This window comes from Lissotriton helveticus, chromosome 3_1 (genome assembly GCF_964261635.1).
Source record: "Lissotriton helveticus chromosome 3_1, aLisHel1.1, whole genome shotgun sequence".
In the NCBI taxonomy this organism is placed as follows: Eukaryota; Metazoa; Chordata; class Amphibia; order Caudata; family Salamandridae; genus Lissotriton; species Lissotriton helveticus.
This window is the reverse complement of record NC_136061.1, coordinates 1,834,590,978-1,834,611,096: the sequence shown is the minus strand read 5'-3', so window position 1 is coordinate 1,834,611,096 and position 20,119 is coordinate 1,834,590,978. Positions and strand designations below refer to the sequence as shown.

Here is a 20,119-nt window from a genome sequence, read left to right as displayed (position 1 = left end):
ACAGACTTCCTTTCTTCTCTATGGTTATCTCTTCCCTTATCCTCACTTTCTCACCTCCCCTACCCCCCACTACTTTTTCTCTCCTTTCTCTCCTCTCCTAATGTATTGCTGATTGTCTGATATTATGTTTACTGGCTGATCTTTTTCTGGTATATTGTTGAACCACATTGTTGCACCTCCTTTCGTCTCTCCTGTCGGCTCCTCCCGCATCCTCCCTCTATCTATGTCTCTCCTTCTCTCCTCTCTCAATGTACTGAGACTGAACTATTTTGTCTGATGCCCGATGGAGCTACTTGGTTTAGCTATAGGGGAGATGGGCCGTGGATTCCCTCCGTGGTCGTCACCTACCCAGTCGGTCCTTAGACAGACTTCCTTTCGTCTCTATGGTTGTCTCTTCCCTTATCCTCACTTTCTCACCTCCCCTACCCCCCACTAATTTTTCTCTCCCTTCTCTCCTCTCCTAATGTATTGCTGATTGTTTGATATTATGTTTACTGGCTGATCTTTTTCTGGTATATTGTTGAACCACATTGTTGCACCTCCTTTCGTCTCTCCTGTCGGCTCCTCCCGCATCCTCCCTCTATCTATGTCTCTCCTTCTCTTCTCTCTCAATATACTGAGACTGAACTATTTTGTCTGATGCCCGATGGAGCTACTTGGTCTAGCTATAGGGGAGATGGGCCGTGGATTCCCTCCTTGGTCGTCACCTACCCAGTCGGTCCTTAGGCAGACTTCCTTTCGTCTCTATGGTTGTGTCTTCCCTTATCCTCACTTTCTCACCTCTCCTACCCCCCACTACTTTCTCTCTCCTTTCTCTCTTCTCCTAATGTATTGCTGATTGTTTGATATTATGTTTACTTGTTGATCTTTTTCTGGTATATTGTTGAACCACATTGTTGCCCCTCCTTTCTTCTCGCCTGTCGGCTCCTCCCGCATCCTCCCTCTATCTATGTCTCTCCTTCTCTCCTCTCTCAATTTATTTGAGACTGAACTATTTTGTCTGATGCCCGATCGAGCTACTTGGTTTAACTATAGGGGAGATGGGCCGTGGATTCCCTCCTTGGTCGTCACCTACCCAGTCGGTCTTTTGACAGACTTCTTTTCATCTCTCCTTATTGTCTCTTTCCTTATCCTCCCTTTCTCACCTCCCCTGCCCCCTCTACTACTTTTCTCTCTCCTTTCTCTTCTCTCCTCTCCTAATTGTATTGCTTATGTTTTGAATGTTTTGTGTAATTGTTGAACTTTTTCTGTTACATTGTTGATTCTCATGTAAAGCGCTCTGATACCTCCGGGTCTAGCCAGCGCTATATAAAACTCTTTAAATAAATAAATAAATAAGAAGAAATGAAAGCACTAACTGAAATCCGTCGGGGATGTGAAGATCATGGCCACAAGAAGGTCTGGTGTGACCTCGGCAGTGCAATGGGTGGAAGGAGTTGGACCATGCTCCGCCAGGACGGACTACGGGACTATGTATCACTAGAAAGGTGAGGAGGGCAAGGTACTACCTCCCCAGAAGGTTAATATGGGAGCATATTTTGCATGTGGATGAGCCCCTTCAAAAGCAGGTAGACGGAGCTGCACTCAAAGATCTTAGGGCACAGACTGAGCTGTCAATGCTTGATTATGAAGAGTAAAGTTTGGAGGAAGGGGAACTGAGCAATGATAATGAGGGGCCGGAAGAAGTTCTCCAGAGGTGGAAAGGAGGTGTAGTAGAGGGTTTTCTAACCTATCTACTTCTAGAGTGGTACAGGATCCAGTTGCCCAGGATAACCCAGGAGGATGGGACAGGAACTGGCGGCAACAGATGATGGTGGAGCAGGCACCAACCTTGGCACCAGATAAGATACCGAAATGTGGCCCACACAAGTCTTGCATAGTGTCTACAGGGGTAGAGGCTAATGAGCTTAAAAAAAAGGGTGAGCTGCCAAAGGATGGTGTCCACTGGGGTTGGGGCTAGGGAGTCTCAAGAAAGCAGGAAGGCCAGCCAAAAGATTATTGGGATGGGTGCTAGGAAGCCTCAGGATAGAAGGGAGGCCCACTAAAGGAAAGATCTATACATGTTGTACACTGCTGTGAGTAACGAGGACCACACGGTGCACCCCGACAAAGCCATACTGAAGGAGGGGGATAGTCAGCAGAAGGTCAAAAGACAAGAAATGGGAACATATTCCAGGCGAGTACACTAGGAAAAGGCCACTGACAAAGACGTAGGTACAGGGTCTTGGGGGAATCAAAAAAGCAACACAAAAATGGACTAAGGTGATAAGCTGGAAAGCAAAGAAATGAAGTTCAAGAGGTTGCCCTACAAGGATACTTAAAAAGTTGTCACGCCGACCTCAAGCACTCCATAAAGGAGATGATTTTGAAGGGAAGAATGTTGAAATACAGAAACTCCTCCATAGGGAATTGAGCTCCAAGGAAAGTTCTAAGGAGGAAGAATTAGAGTTGGCCAAATGGCCGAGGGTGCCAGTGACATTAGATAATTGAACTATGACATTTCTCATATATGCAAGTGTGTACTATGAAGAGTATAAGAGGGGTTAGTAGCACTCTTTACATACATAGATGATATCAGGTGAGCATAGTTGAATTATGAGGGCTGTGCTTGGGCCCAGAACAATGAGGAATTCAGTGCTCGTATAGCATTGGACCCAGATGCACAATGGGGGGAACTGTACACAGACTTATGGTAGCACACCATGAGCCCAGCAAACCCATTTTTAAGGTTAGTGGGTCGCCAATTTTTTATAGGCCTATTCAGGTCTGGCCCACCCGGGGAGGGCTGGGGGTTAATGCAAAGGTCAAGGTAGCCGTAAGTTCTGAGATGAGTGCTTGAAGTGCAAAAGTAGACACCCATTGGTGACCTGCTTTCGTGCGGGCAGGGCCAGTTATGCAACCAGCTACAGATAGGCTGTGCAATGTGCTTCAGGTCAGGTAGGGAGGGACAGGGATCTGGAGGGAAGGGCTTATACATGCATTAACTTGCACAGCCTCGCATATTACCTCTCAGACTATGACAGGACGGATGATGCTAGTTTACTGCTACAAGGCTTTAAAGACAGTTTCAGTTTTTGTTACAATGGCCTGCGGGTGTGACATTGGGCAGCTTATTTTAATTCAGGGAATTACCATGCCCAAGTGGTGAGGGAGAAGCTAAGCAAAAGATTCAGGAAGGTAGGATGGCAGGTTCCTTTGAGGATTTGCCTATGGAACACCTCATTGTGTCCCCCATCGGAGTGATACCCAAAAAAGAACATGGGCAGTTTAGGCTAATTCAGCACCTTTCATGGCCCAAAGGAAAGTCAGTTAATGATTTCATTCCATCTGCACATGTTTCAGGGACATAGTCGTCTATAGATGTGGCCTTGGCTTTAGTGGAAAAAGGGGGGCAGGGGGCACTGATGGCTATGAGCGACATCAAGTCTGCATTCCATTTGTTGCCGATGCACCCTGCTGATGTCCAACTGCTGGGTATCCATTTGGAAGGTCAATGGTACGTGGATAAAGAGCTCCCAATGGGTTGCTCTATTTCTTGTACTGTATTCAGGTGCTTTAGCACATTTCTTTAGTGGTTATTCATTGATACACAGGTCATGACCATATAACACATTACTTAGATGATTCTTGTAGGTAGTCCTGGTTCCAGAGACTGCCAGCGCTTGCTGAAAAACTTCCAGGAGCTCATGGGTGACGTGGGTGTTCCATTGGCCTCAGAGAAGTCGGTTGGACCCAGTACTGTCTTTTCCGGGTATTGAGATCAATTCAACGACCATGGAGGCCCGGTTGCTTGCGGAGAAAAACTTACCATGCAGAATTTGTGGAACACAATGCTAGGTAAATCTGAGTCACGTGAACTTCGCCTGCAGAGTAGTGAGAGCAGGAAGAACTTTCTATAGAAGATTAGGTTTGCCTTTCTCTGGACAGCCCTTGCCTCATCATATCAGGTTGTCATCAGGTGTTAAGGAGGATCAGAGAATGTGGAGGGCCTTTTTACAAGCCTTCAATGAGATCCCACTAGCAGCTTTGAGTGAAATGGGACGCAGAAATCTTTTCACACGCAGCAGGAGGTTGTAGCTTTGGTTTATATTGTCAATGTCAGTGGTGCACAAAAAGTTGGTGTGAGATATGGAAAGAGGGTAGGATTAGCATTACTGCCCTAGAATGTTTCTCCTAGGTAGTAGTGCTATGGGGGTGACATCTGGCACATAGGAGAGTTTGTCTCAGAGTCAACAACATGTAGTTTGTGCATGTAGTTAACAGGCAGTACGCCAGGGAGCTACAGTTGTGGCAGTTGCTGAGAGATTTTGTATTGCACTGCTTGAGACGTTAAATTCTTTTAGATCCAGATCCCAACGCATGCCTGGTGTGGACAATTACATTGTTGATGATTTGTTTCGTTCACAGTGGGAGACGTTACATGGGCTGGCCATGGAGGCAGTCTGAGTGTGAACACAGATGCTGCTGGAGCTTCGGTCTCTGGGAGAGAGAGAAAGAGGATGCTCCAATTGGTAGTTGAGTCATTAGCAATTTCCACGAGGAGGGCATACTATTGGGCGTGGACTGAATTTTTAGCCAGGGAATGTGAGAGGGTAGAAAATGTTGTGTAAGTTATACTCTCCCTTGTAGAGAAAGGCCAGTCAAAGGTAACAGTTTCAGGAGAGCTGTCAGGTATTGCATTAATAAGCTAGCTCTTATGGGGCTACACCCCCTACGCTGGCAAACCAGAGAAAAGGATTTTGGATGGTTGGGCAAGGTGACCACATATAGAGGCCTCTGACCCTGGATAGCTTGAATGAAGTACTTAAGTCCTTTCCCAGAGCTTGCACAAACAATAGTGAGACAGTTTTGTTTTCAACCCTGATGTCATGGATGTTTTTGGGGCTTTCTGGGTGTCTGAGCTACTGGGGGGTGGGAGGGGAGAGGTATTCTATGGGAAGATGTGTGTTGCGGTGAGGAAGGCTTACATGTTTTGTTGTACAAGTCTAAGACTGATGAAAGGAAAGAAGCAAAAGCGTTCTCCTGATATATTACTGTCTAGCGGACATTTGCCTGGTACTTTGGGCTTCAGCTCTGTTGCCAGAGGTTGCTATTGAGGGGAATGTATGTAGGCCCAAGGATGGTACACCTGTAACATCTTTCCAACTGCTGTCTATTTTGTGCAAATCACTGTTGTTGATTGGCTTGGACCCAAGAGGGTTTGGGACTCATTCTTTCAGGATCTGTGTAGCTATGGAAGCAGGCTAGAGGGGTTGGGGTTGAGGGAGCTTCATGGAGCTGGGTAGATGGTTATCAATTGCTTTCAGAGATATGTCAGGGGAAGGGAGGTTGGCGTAAGCAAGTGAGCAGGTTGTCAACTTTGTTTCTGTTTCAGGTTCTGTTCCTTTATCCCTGGCGGCAGGGCTGAACATCTGGATTGTGGGCCACTCCTTTGCACCACACAAGGGCCAGCATCCACGGCGTGAATCTGGGGTTTAACAAGGGGGGATGAGATAGAAAGTGCTTCTAACCCATCTGAATAGGCTTCTAGTAGGTGGGAAATGTCCTAATATACTTCTGCTTCATCTAGGAGAAAATTACTTGGTGGTTCAGGGGGGCTTGGCACTTATTCAATCCATGAAGGAGTATCTGATGAAGACCAATAAGTTATGGGCAGACTACCACATATTTTGGACCGAGGGTTTGGCATGGGGCAGTCAAGCCCTAAGCCATAGATAAGGTTCTGAGATAAGGTTTTGAGAAAATTAAATGAAGAGATGCATGCTTGCTGCAGGGACTTTGGTATTGGTAGGGTGGTTCACTCAGATCACCGTTGCAAGGATGTTTAATTTTTCAGAGGGGATAATGTCCATTTGTCTTTTATGGGAATGGAGTTCTACCTGTTCCAGACAAAGTTGGTTTTGGAAAAGGTACTTTGTATTTAGTAGTTGGGGACATTTCTCTTTAGAAACACAGGAGGCATGGGATGGGAGCAGAGAAAAGGGAGGGGGGTTTCCTTCCTACTCATCCTCCCCTTTAGTTTCTCTCGGTGTCAGTAAGCTGAGAAGTTGCCATGATTTACAGAAGTTTATTGTTTTTGTCAGCGCCAGTTTAGGCTGAAAGGGAATTGATAGGCAAGCTCACGCCTGGATGACTTACAAAGTTCAAGGTTAGGAAGTTGAATGGATTCAAAGAATAATACAGGTACAATAAAGGGAAGGGATTTTAGAGGTCCCAGTTACAATTGACCAGTTCTGGTGCAAGTATTGTTATTGACGATTTAGGTTGTTACGGGGGTGTGTGTAGCTTTTCATAGGTGATTCATATTTATAGTGAGGTTATATCTTTGTAAAGAAAAGGACCAGGGTAGTTTGTAATGTGCATCTGTTTTAATAAAGCAGCCTTTTTACACAAACCTGGTGTCAGTGGAATATGCTGCTCCTCTCTTCCCCAAAAGCACTGAGCCTTTCTCATTATTTCAAGATTACTTCAAGAAGGCATTGTTTTCTTATAGAGGTTACCAATTTATTAGACATAGGGGCCGATTATGTTGTCGGACGGAAAGGCTCCAAGCGGCATTCGGTTTGTCCGAATCGGATTCGTAACCTGCGTTTCCAACCAACTCGGAAACATTTCTGACCGATAGACTTGGATGTTAGGCAACCGTTCAGTTCATCCAACTCGGCTCTGACAGTCATTCGGAGAAACTGAGTTGGTCGGAGTAGGTTTGTTTGGCTCTATGGACCGCGTTTCCGACCAAGAGGTCGCAATGTTAGGTTTGGACAGTCTGTCTGAATCAGTTTGTCCGACACGGATCGACTGTTGGAATCTGATTTAGGCCATACTTCACCCAGAGTCCTCCGGTTGGGGTCCGTGGGGTTACCCAAGGGAACCCCTTTGAAATCAAGCACAGTGTGGCAGGCACAATGAGGTCCCAGCCACAGGGTGCAAGGTTTTCCGCAACCACCCCTTCCTTTAATGGGAGCCTATGTTTTCGGTCAGAACACACACTCCCATTGAAATCAATGGGAGTCCGACCGAACGGTGTTTGGAAAAATCGCAATTGGTAGGTCGGACTCCTCGAATCCGATTTAGTCTGTAACCTTTCCGACACCGAGTCGGTCGAAATGCTTTCCGACTAACTTTGTTATGAAGCCCATAGTGTTTCTTCTTTGTTGAAAAGCGAGGACCAAACAAATCGACCTAGACAGTGCAGTTTAGAAATCCAAAAACCTCAAACTGTAAGTCCTGTCTTTGATAAACTTGGAGTGCAATTATTCTTGGCTGATGCAAACAGTTTGGGTTGAAGTGTATGGATCAACAATAGATTATAAACAACACAGGACATAATACAATCAATTGAAACAGCAAAGACAACTCAAATGAGTATCGGGGAGAAGTAATTAATGCTCAAGCAAAATTGCAGCCTTTGTCTGAACAGGAGAACAACAGACCACATAATGCATTAGTTTGATTAGAAAAAGCAAGGCCGTATATATTTCAAAACCAGTTAGGCCACCCTACGATTCAGATAAATTAAATACATAATATTTCCACTAGTACGACTGCTGCCCCCTGAAAACTAGAAAAAACAGTGAATAGTATATTGTGTCCGAACAATAACCTATTGTATTTTATGATACAAAGCACCACTTCTTCGGAACTGTCTTCCAAATGATCTAAGACTTAACCCTTACTTGTTATCCTTCCAGAAATACTGAAACATGAAAAGTATATTAATGTCTAACATTGTTTCTTTTTCACTCCTATTCTTGCCTCAACCAAGCTAACCATCTTGCATCAATTGTTCTTTTTCATGTGAAGCACTCTGCTGCCCCAAATACTAGGTCCCCTTATACACATATTTTATGTAAATATATGACTTTTATTGAGTCTTACAAACTTTTAGAATCAGATTAGAATTCCGACCTTCAGAAGCCACTCATCAACGTCCAATCTGTTAGAAGTCAGCCTATTCATATCTGGCCCTAAGGATTCTTCTGTGAAGAAACTTGTGGACAAATGATTCAGCGACTCTTTGAGAGACTGATCAAAGTGTAATACACTTACCGGCTGGCAGATTTCTGGCACAAAGGGAGAGCAAATTGTATTTTCTTCCCCCAAGGTAAACGTTGTTCCAGTTTGCTCACATCTATATGACGTGCAATTTGAATCGAGGTCCCTCCAAACTTCTCCAGGCTAAAGAGAAAATACAGGAAAGAGTTTTTATACAATATAAAGCAATAATTTCGGATCCAATTATGCTCCGTCGTTGATACAAGATAATAAGATAGTGAGGTAGGTGTTTGTATTCTCAGTTGATGCACTCCACTGGGACACTCTTGGCTCACTTGATGACCTACCATACTCCTGGGCCATAAAGCAAAGTCTCTGGGTTTGGCTCACTCCTGGAAAGGATTTGAGTGGCAGTATAGCTAATCTGTCCAGGAATGAATTTGCACTTATACCTACAGGGTTAAGCAAGTTGCCACTTTGAGCCTGGAGGTGTGACAGCCTGAGCTAAGCCTGAATCTCCTCATAGCCTGGGGTTGAAGCACGTAATGTTTACTGACTGTCCATGGTCGGACTGACCAGGTCAGTACATCTGAAAATACGTATAGCTAGTTTAGAGTCTGGCTGTAAGATTTGCATCTACCAGTAGGTGAAATTAAAATATTAGCCAAGGAGGCAGTGACAAATCTGACAAATGTAGATTGTTCTGCTAGGGCGACAGTGATCCACCAATGTTGCTCCTACTCCCATTGGAGGAAACACTTGCAGGAGGAAGGCTTTCAGGTGAGTTTTACCAATGTCAAACATTTTTTTGTTTTTTTTTGTTTTATATATCGTAAACTAGACCAGAAGGTATCAGAGCACTTTACATGAGCACCAGTTGTATTACAGACGGACATATTCACTTTTTTTTAAGGCATGGGGAGATTAAATGATTTGCCCAGAATTACAGGATGTTGAGCTTCCCTGCTGAGACTCAAACCCGGTTCCCCAGCGCCGAGGTTGACCGCCCTAGCTGTTAGGCCACATCCTCTCCATTAAACATAACTATTAGAATATCTGCTACCATATATGAGAGCTAGAAATGTGCCTCCTGGGTGGATATATATTGTTAGGAAGTGAGTCTTCCTAACTTGTTGGGGCACAAACATCAATCTTTCCAGGAAAGTGTGCCATTATTTACATTGATGATTCATACAAAGTTAACTCCCGCAGGCATGGTGGTAGACCAGTCACTTTAGCCTGGGCAGTTGATGTGTGACCAAGACTAGCAGAACAAATTTGGAAGCTTGGCAGAAGCCAACACGTTTCAACCAGTGGCATCTCCACATTATGTGGTACACCATTGAGAGAGCTTATAACACGGGCGGGGTCAATGGAGAATCTGGTATTTTTGAATAATTTCAGTTTCTGATTCACTCACTCTCTTTTAGGCCATCGATCTTTGTTTCTGTGGACTTAAACATATTCCACATTTGTCACAAAGACCCTGATTATGAGTAACTCAGAGTTGTACCCTGTGGGGAGAGATAACATTCCTGCCCATTCCAAGCTGGGTGCTGTTCCTATCTCCCGAATTAGTGGGTGCAATTTTACCACACATAGTAAAACTTGACTGAGCTGGTGGCTGGGATCTGCCGAGAGCAAGGACTTGGTGCAGGATCATAATACAAACCTCTCCCATCCCATGTAATACAATGAGGGTTACTTCACGCCCTCACCCAGCATCCCTGGAGCCTCCCTTGACAATGTAACTATCACCTACTCACTATCCTCTGTAGAGTAGCAAGTATAGCTATATAGGTAGTTCCCTGATTTGACAGGTTCCCCTACAGCTCCTATACTGCCTCCCAAAGAGCAGTGAATACAGGCACAGGTAGAAGCTGAAAGAGCTCCACCTGCCTCAAAACATGCAACAGGAAGCAGGCAATGCAACGCCTATGCAGCTCCCAGTTCCCACCACAGCCTTGAAGCCCTTGATCCCTCCGCAACCATCTGAGCAGGAAGTGCCCGAGGTCAGCGGAAGAGACTAAGGTCACACAGCAAAACCGTCCCGCACCATCCGCAACTGTCTACTCATACCACAGCTGCAAAAGATAAAGCACATTCCAGCCGCAAGCAGTAAGCTACATCCCCTTGCTACCAAGATCTTGCTCACAGACAACATGTGACATCAGCTCCATGGCTACAGCAGCACATGCTCAGGCCTAACGAAGAGGGTCAGGCTGAGATTACTCAGTCACATCTCTCCAACATCAGCACCACAGGGGGCAGAGATAGCTGATCCCAGCTGTAGGCAGTGTCAGCAGATACCCCACCACACCCTCTTCTCCCTATCACCCGACCCGCTCTAATCCCCCAGCACATAATAGGTGGCAAATGGTAGCGTCAAACCAGATGGAATTCGGAACTCCATGCAGTTTTTCATCCAGCAAAAGTCTGCTCAGTATTTCTGAATTCAACCTGTTAAACTCCTAATTGTGAATTGCACGGTTTAGGGCTGGAAATACTCTCAGGAAATGCCTTTTTAGCACTGCTAATTCAGTTTCCTTTGCACAGTACAGCTAGAAATCAGGGCCTATGGAGGTTTCTTCAGTTGCAGTTTGTGCTCTTTCTGTTCCCCATCAGGAGGGGCGGAGTGGATAAAGATGCTGGTTGCTGTTGAGAGAGCGCAAACTGACCTAAACGTATGAGTGCATCACACTTACCTGTAGTAAGCACAAATCATGAGGAGAAATGCCATGAGTGCTAATAGTATCTGAAATTATATTCTGAATGTATAGCTAACGTAGAGATTTAAGTAGAAGTGGAACTAATACAGAAATGTGTGACACTATATGATTTTATTAGATGTGATTATTTCTGAATCCATGTCGTGTAGCTGTTAAAATGTAAGATGGTATGTGGTTAAACGCAGAATGTGGTAGGCCTCAGGGCCAGAGCTAAAAGGGAAGGTGTTTCTTTTCACGACATAGATTGTACTAATGTTTGGTCATTGCATTAATGGGCCATGATTTATAGATGTGTTTACTGAATGATAGAATAAGAGTATTAACATGCTTTAATTAATGAAGAAATTGAATGCTATAATCATTATGAGAAATATTGTAGGCCTGAAATGTTTTAACATTGATTTACACGTACATGTCTGGGCCAAGAAATGTTGCGAACCTTTTTGGAAGTCTATGAGAGTTGGGATCTTGGCTGCAGATGTCTGTCTGCAAGAGAAAAGGGGGAATCCAATTATAAATAAAATGAATAGAGGTCTGTTCAGTAGACGGCCCAGACATGGAGGAGGGTTCCGGAATGTTTAAGGGGTATCAGCGGGCCGGAGAAGAGTCTGAAAAGCAAGGTCAACTCCAACGTATGAGGCCCAACACAAAGCAGCATGGAAAAAGCCAGAAGCTACACCACGTGAGAGGCGTCTCGCGAGGGGCGTCTCAAATGTTGTTGACTGTTTTGTATTAGGGACAGCACCCCTGGGTGGAGTTAGAGCAGATACCTGAGGACCCTTTTGAGAGCGGATGGGTAGGCAGAGAGGGGTCATGACTGGAGAACTATAGGTTTTCACCAAGAGACTTAGAGTGAGTGACTTCCCTTGGGGGTCATTCACTGCTGACACCTTTGTTAGGTTGGGATTTGGTTAAGTAGGGATACCATCTAGAGCAGGGTAGGGACAGCCTAACCTGTGCGTTTTCCTCCAACTTAAATGAAGGAGAGATATGCGTCAATGCTGATAGCTTTATTATTCTTAGAACTTGTGTTAGTAATTTCCGTTGCTCGTCTGAGGGCTTTCAGAGAGCACATGTATGTAGTTGGACCTGTGTATCTCGTGAATCTCATTCTGAGATGCCTGTATTTGCAGCTTATCATATCCTTACAATAAACTTTTGAAAGCTAGAAGTTGTTTGTGATCTTTGGGAGCAGAGTCCTTTATTGGGTGAACTAGCTTGGAAATAGATGCACTTTCTTCCTCAAAGACAGGCAACAAAGGTTCAGTCGACCAGATCGAGGTTTGGATCAATAGTGATGAGGTATCGATCAAAATCTCGCCCTTCCAGTTGGTAGCAGAGGATGGTTGCCTTCTTGAGGACGGTGACCTAGGCCAGGTTAGCTTACCCCAAGGCCCCTAGAAATCGATGATCGGAAGAACCGCCCGCCGAAGAAGATCCGGATGACGTGAGACAGAAAAAGCAGCAGTATCGGTCGAGAGTGAGTATAAAGGGTCATGCGTGTTAGATTGCGGTGTTTTTGTATTGTATCTATGTTGTAATGTCTGGCGGAGTTGAATGTCTGTAGAGTGACTGTGGAACAGGTTGTGAGCGCGCGCAACCGGTGGAAATCTTAAGTGAGAGCTTAAGTGGTTCGGGTGTATCGGACACCCAGAGTAATTGTTAACTAGTGTGAAGGGGGTCATGAGGTACCATTGATCACCCGAAAGACCGAGATAGGGGGAACGTAAGAGTGAGTGCGTGAGTAACGGACGCTGGTCGGAGGTTACTGTGTGTGTAAGCAACCTATCAGAGAGACGATAGACATTTCGTCAGTTGTGTTGACAATTACATATAGACTGTGGACGTACAGTCGAGGGAAGTGACCGCTTGGTCGGAAGTAGTCATTTTTCGGTGTATGAATGGGACGCATGCATGACCGGGAGACGAGTTGAGAAAGGAGGGGTGCTGCTGCGAAGCGGAGAAAAGTGACGTCAGGAAGTGTCGCGCAGTGATTGGCTGACCGGAGAAAGACCGCGCCGTGATAGGTCAGCTAGCAAAGACGTCAGAAAGTGTTGCGACGTGATTGGCCGACCGGAGAAAGACCGCGCTGCGATAGGCAAAGTTAGCAAAGCCGCGACAGGATTGGTGGATTGTCATCAGGAAGTAAACAGAGTAGCGAGGCTGGATATTGTGCGCATAATTATGAAGTGTTTTAAATGGCTGAGAGCGGTGTTTAAAAAAGAGAAGCGGGGATCGTATGAAGGGGAAGAAGCCCCGCCGGAGGGTACGCCGGCTCGTTACATGGCAGTAAATGTTGGGTTGCATACGATCCTTTGGATATCAGAGTGGAGTAAGATTACGGAAGGAAATGAGGAACTGACGTTCCCGAAGTACGGGACGTTCAGATTAGAGGTGTTACATCGATTAAAATCAGTCATGACCTCAATGAGACCCTTGCCTAGACCGACCCAGTTTGAAGCTCTTGATGCATGGATTAGGGCAGCGCATGAAAAGAATATGAACAGACGACAAGAAAGGGTGAAACGATCGGTAAGGGCAGTGCAGGATGCCAGGTGGGATGCGGATGCTAAAAGATGGAGAGTGCATAACATGGAAGTAAATAAACTGTACCCAGTGTTAGAGGTGCCCGGAAATAAAAGCCCCCTAGAAGAAGATGATGAGAGCGAAACAGAGGATAGCCTGATAAACAGACTATTGACAGACAGGCCACCCCCGTATAATAGAGCAGGGGGAGAGGTCGAGCATAGTGAAGGAGAAAAGGGGGGCAATGCAGGAGAGCATGGACCGCTTCCCAGCTCAGAGTGGGATCCTGAGGCAAAGAAAGAGCTGTCCCAGCCTAGTCAGGTGCAACAGGTAGTCGGGAGGTTTGTGGTACAAAGAGCGCCGGAAACGGAGAGCGCCACATCCTACGCATTACCAGATGCACTACAGGTACCTGTTACCATAGGTCCTATAATATCGATATATGACCAAGAGAGAGCAAGAGGGGAAGAACGGGTACGGAAGGACAGAGAAAGAGCAGGGACGGCAAGGAGGAACGATACGATTAATTCCCCAAGTCAGATGCCGATACCAAGAGAGTGGAGCACCCCGATGCACACAGCAGGGGACCCAGGAGGGGATCCCGGGGGCCCTAGATGGCCAGTGGATCTGAGGGGATCTGGACGAAAATCCTTTCAAGAGCTAAATGAGTACATGAAGAAGTGGGATGAGGCAGTGGAGGCTCACAAGAGCATCATAGCTGCAGAAGCTGAAAGGGAAAGTCAGGACAGCAGAGCTCGGACTCACTGCGGGGCTGGGGAGAGTAGCCCGGAGTGGGACTGTAGAGAGAGAGATAGTAGGGGAGTCACCCATTGGGCCCGGAGTGGAGGTAGAACAGACCTGGAAAACGGGGGCCCCGGGAATGGGAGGGTGGCGCGCCCAATACTCAGTGAAGAGGAGAGGAGAGCGCAAGAGTACAGAAACAGCTTTAAGTGTCCACACTGTGTGCCCGGCACCAGAGAACTGAATGGGAGTTGTGAGAGGTCGCACCATAGTCCCTGTGATGACGGAAATGAGCGCAGCCCAGGGAATATGGGGAACCAGGAAGGATCGTATCGGATACTGAGCGATACGAGGCAAAGAGAGAGTAGCGACCAGAGGGAAAATAACAGAGAGGCGTACGGTGAAAGGAGAGAAGAAGAAGAGAGTGGGCAGAGCAAGAGTGGGGGTAACAGGCCCGTGTTCCATCACCTTCCAAGATCGGATGGCCGAGCATGGGACCTGGAGAGATGGGAGCAAGGGAAGGCACTCATTAACTCTCCCGAGCCCAAACGTAGAGCTCGAAGTTGGGATGGTAGGGAGACTAGTGAGCCCCCTTCGAAAGACATATTGCGAGCTGAGATAAAAGCCAAGAGACTCGATGTCGCCAGCTTAAGGTCAGACCTGGATGACATGATAGATGGTACCCTGCCTTTAGAAAGAATGGAAATGTATGAGCAGGATGAAATACTGTATATGGCAAAGGACATCACTCGGAAAGCGAGAGCAATCCATGAGAAGTTAGTCGAACTAGCAGGCAAATATATGGTGGACCTGTCAAGAACCAAAGCATTACAGGGTAACCACAGGCTACATTACACAGATCGAGACCTAGATGAGAGGAGAACGATTGGGCTGAAAACGCACATAAGGGAACTGATCACTGGAATAAGGACATGGAGGGCACTAGATAAGTGGGAAGAGAGGTGGTCCAAGAAAGGGACCGGCAGGAGAAGCACGCTTGGTATGACACCAGGAGGACTGCAGGGAATAGAAGCTTACCCTTTGCGTGAAGTCGCAAATGGGAACTATGTGCATGTCCCTTGGAGTAGGGGAGATTTAGCTGCTTTTACCACCTCCTTCCCCAAATTGCGGGAAAACCCAGTGGAGTGGTACAAGCAAGTCGAGAGATTTGTAAAAATCTCAAAGGTCCTATGGATAGATCTGAACACGCTGTTTGACATTGTAGTACCAGGAGATCTGTGGACAGCATGCAAGGTTAGCGCTGAGTGGCCCACAACGGAGCCAGAGAGAGATGCTAAGACTAATGGGCCGTCCGAGATTGTGATGGCAAAATTCGAGAGAGTGATGACTTGGCTGAAAGAGAAAGTGCCAATGCAAGACATAGATTGGGTCAGAATAGACCGAACCAGACAGGAACCCAAAGAGACCGTCCACGAATATTACGAGAGATTGCTGAAGGCGTTTAAACAGTATAGCGGCTTGGATGTAATGGATCCAAAAGACATAGGGCAATTCGTGTCCAAGTTCGTCCTGGGACTGAGACCGGATATTAGTTTAATGATTCAGCAACACTCGATTTGTTGGCAAAGTAAACCCCTAGACGAAATACTGAGATATGCCAGGTACTGCTGTGATGAGATAGACTCCAAGGCTAAGAAACTAAAAGAAAAGTTGATGGTGGTACAGATGCAGGCAGCAGGGAAGGGGGGACAACAGCAACAGCAGCAAGGAACAGGTACAGGAGGAAAGAAGCAGTACAGTCAGAACAAGGGCAATGAGGAGAGTTCCACCTTTAGACCCAGAATAGACATAGCTGCCTTGAAGAAAACGACTAGGTGCCACCAGTGTAACGAGGTGGGGCATTGGAAACGCGAGTGTCCCTACAATGTAGAGATAGGAGAACAAGAGATAGAGGAGGAAGAGGTCCAGAGCGCGCATACAAGAGGGGTGACGCCATACCAGGGAAAGGTGCTCAAAGGGGGGGGGGCTCCTCCCCGAGCCCAGTTCCCGCAACCTCCTCGAGTAGGGACTATGGGTAAGACCTATAGACAAATGCCCCTGTTTGTAGAAGGAGAAGAGTGCTATTATGTGGACCCATTAACCGGACAGAGAGTGGAAAGAGAAGACTGCACCCTCGGGGCAGCCTTGGAGGTGGACCAGAGGGGACCCTATGTCGAAGCAGAAGTAGCAGGGTGCCCTACGACATTTCTGGTGGACACAGGAGCCACTAGATCCACGATCAGATCAGCTGCAGTTCCAGACCTGCCCATGTCTGGAGAGACCATACAAGTGGTAGGGGTCGCAAACAGGAGAATAACCAGCCAATTGACAGAACCGGTACAGGTGAAAATAGGGAAGTACAGCGATGAGCACCAGTTTGTGGTTTGCGATTCAAGTCCTGTGTGTCTGCTAGGGAGAGACCTGTTGTGTAAATTGAATTGTACAATATACTGTACACCTCAGGGAGTGGAGGTATTGACCAATGATGATGACGCAGATTTCAAAGTTGCAAACTCAAGAATATGCGTGGAGCTGTACCCTACTTTGACAGTAGATGAGCTCCCCTGGGACTTGAGAGAGACAGTGGCACCAGAAGTATGGGATTTCACTGGGGAAGAGATTGGATTGGTCAAAGGGGTGGACCCAGTGAAAATTGTAGTGAAACCGCATGCTGAGTTCCCAAGAACACCCCAATATAAATTGACTCCAGAAACGATTGCAGGCATAAAACCCGTGATCGAGTCCATGATTAAACAGGGAATACTGAAAGAAATCGTGGGTAGTCCATGCAACTCCCCGATTATGGGTCTGCAGAAACCAAATGGGAAATTCAGGATAGTGCAGGACCTTCGAAAGATTAATAAAATAGTCGTTTCGTGTTGTCCAGTGGTACCGAATCCGTCAGTGATACTGTTTCAGATTCCATTCCAAGCTGAGTGGTTCACTGTGATCGATCTTTGTCAGGCTTTCTTTTCGATCCCTCTGGACGAAGAAAGCCATTTTCTTTTCGCATTTAAGCTGGAAAATCGCGTCCTAACATGGTGTCGTATTCCTCAGGGGTATACAGAGAGCCCATCGATCTTTAACCAGCTTTTGAAGAAAAATCTTGAAAGTCTAGTGCTGCCCCAGAAGTCAGTTCTGGTCCAGTACATAGACGACCTCCTCGTGGCGTCAGAAACAGAAGAAGCTTGCAGGGAGGACTCCATTGCTTTGTTAAATCACCTAGCTGCCAATGGGCACAAGGTGTCCCCGGGAAAATTGCAGTACTGCCTGACAGAAGTGCAGTACTTGGGACACAGAATAGAGAAAGGCAAACGAAAGGTGTCACCAGACAGGATAGAGGCGATCATGAAAATGAATGCGCCTAAGACACAGAGAGAGGTCAGGATGTTCCTAGGGATGGTGGGTTATTGCCGACAGTGGATCGCGAACTTTTCACTGAAAGCAAAGCCCTTGCAAAAACTGACGCACAAGGAGGTGAGCGACCCGGTACCATGGGACAAAGACTGTTTGATGGCATTCCTACAGCTGCGAGAGGACCTGTGTCGTGCTCCGGCATTGGGAATGCCTGATTACAATAAACCATTTTTTCTTTACTGTTGTGAGAGAGAAGGTTGCGCGTTGTCTGTGTTAGTCCAAATCCATGGGAATGCCCGTAGACCAGTTGCTTATTTCTCGGCTACTTTAGACCCAGTAGCCGCAGCGTTGCCCGGATGTCTCAAATCCGTTGCTGCAACGGGTGTCAGCATTGAAAGATGTGAAAATATCGTCATGGGGCACCCGTTAGAGGTGTGCGTGCCCCATTCTGTTGAACTGTTGATGACCAGGACCAAAACACAGCATCTGACCAACAGCAGGCTCACGCGCTATGAGCAAGTTATTCTTGCTGCAGAGAATGTGACCCTCAAGAGATGCTCTGTTTTGAACCCTGCCACCTTGATGCCACTCCCAAATGATATCGAGGATGATGATGAATGTACAGACCATGACTGCCTTGATGTGACTGAACTATGCACCAAACCCAGACCCGACATCGTAGATGAGCCACTGACCGACCCAGACGAAATTTTCTTTGTCGATGGCTCATGTGTAAGAGACGAAGTTGGGCAGTTGAGAGCAGCTTATGCTGTTTGTACAATTACTGGAGTTGTGGAAGCTGGGTGCCTGGAAGGAGTACACTCCGCTCAGGTAGCCGAGATTATTGCCTTGACACGTGCTTGCTTGGCAAGCAATCAAATTCGAGTCACCATATACACCGACAGCCAATATGGTTATGGGGTGGTTCATGATTACGGGCAGTTATGGTCTCAAAGAGGGTTCATGACCTCTTCAGGCTCTCCCATTCGCAATGGAGAGTTTGTGCGCCTGTTGTTAGAGGCGTTGCAATGCCCAGCAGGTATCGCAGTTGTAAAGTGCACCGCACATACCAGAAATGAGGACTTCGTTTCGAAAGGCAATAGATATGCTGATGAAGTTGCGCGGTATTGTGCGGAGCAAGGGTACTCTTTCACAGAGGTGGAAGTGGGTGGAATAAATGTAAGAACTGAATTAGCCATGATATTGGAAACTGTTGATACTTGGGATGAACTGTCAAACATGCAAGAAAATGCTCCTGATTCTGAAAAAGAAACATGGGAAAAGGCAGGATGTGTAATGGGTGAGTCCCATTTTTGGGTCTCAGCAGACGGCAGAGCAGTGTTGCCCAATGAGATGGTGAGTCCAATGGCCAGACTCATACATGGTCCCGTACACTTGGGGAGAGATGCTATGCTGAGAGTGTTTAGACAGACTTGGTACAATCCTAAGTTTAGAATAGCAGCAGAAGCAGTGTGCCAGCGTTGTGTGACCTGTCAGCAGCTGAACGTAGGGAAAAGAACACCAGTTGCACTGAGTCACATAGGAAGGTCTGGAGGTCCATTCAATCGAATGCAGATAGATTTCATTGAGATGCCAAGGTGCAACCGCCTCCGATATGTCCTGGTGGTTGTTTGTGTATTCTCCAGATGGGTTGAGGCATACCCTACACGTAGGTGCGACACCCTCACAGTGGCTAAGTTACTGCTTAGGGAACTCATTCCGCGCTTCGGGGTGCCGGCCTTTTTGGAATCAGATAGGGGAACGCATTTTAACAGCGAGCTTGTGAAGATGATTTGTGCAGCTCTGAATATCGATCAGAAGTTGCATTGCAGTTACCGACCAGAAGCCTCAGGAATTGTGGAGCAGATCAATGGCACGATCAAAGCTCGAATTGCCAAAGTGTGCTCCTCAACGACCCTGAGTTGGCCTGACGCCCTGCCATTGGTCCTCATGAGCCTTCGTAGTACCCCAGACAGAAGAACGGGGTTGTCACCACATGAGGTGTTAATGGGGAGAGCAATGAGGCTGCCATCTGTCCCAACTACTGCACTGTTAAATATCACAGATGATATGATCCTGGACTATTGTAAGGGGCTGTCTGACGCCATTCGTTCTGTGTCCCTTCAGGTGCAGGCTGCCGAGGTTCCATCGTGCCAGGGCCCGTGCCATGACCTGTACCCTGGGGACTGGGTCCTGGTGAAAAAACATGTGAGAAGAAGCTGCTTGGATATTCGTTGGCGTGGGCCCTTCCAGATCATCCTGATCACGAACACAGCTGTGAAGGTGGGAGGCCTGCCCAATTGGATCCACGCGTCACATACGCGAAGGGTTCCAGCACCTCGGGAAGAAACAGCTCCTCTCTCGGATAGACGTCCAGAAGAGGACCGAGAAGCCATAGAGGGGGCTAGCCAAGCTGAAGAGGTGCCAGCGGAAGCAGGGAACGAGTCTGACCAAGCTGAGGACGGTCAGTACAACAGCGAAACAGAAGACGCTACAGAAGGAGAAAGTAGCTGGGAGTACGAGTCAGACACTGACAGGTCTGACAGAGAGCGAGAACAGACAAGAAGGAGAAGGAGTAGAAGGGCACGTGGAGAAGCTAATTGGCCGCAAAGAAGGAGCTCTAGCCTGAGGTCAACTCCAGAGGTAACCCTTCCTCCGATATCAGAAGACTCAGACCCGGAAGAAGGTGCTCAGGGCGCTGAAGCACCGGACCGAAGAAGGTCAAGAAGAGTGCGTGTGCCTAACAGAAGATACTCCACACCTGAGTGGAC

The 20,119-nt window shown here is 47.0% G+C and overlaps 1 protein-coding gene across 2 annotated transcripts in view; it reads right to left on the bottom strand.

The window, feature by feature from the left end:
* The window catches only part of LOC144823879 (mucin-5B-like), a 737,446-nt gene that overhangs the window by 74,911 nt on the left and 642,416 nt on the right, over positions 1 to 20,119 (bottom strand). For both annotated transcript variants that reach the window (XM_078682767.1, XM_078682768.1), the window contains one exon: positions 8,050 to 8,178. In XM_078682767.1, coding sequence (XP_078538893.1) covers positions 8,050 to 8,178 — 129 coding nt within the window. The remainder of the gene's footprint in view (positions 1 to 8,049; positions 8,179 to 20,119) is intronic.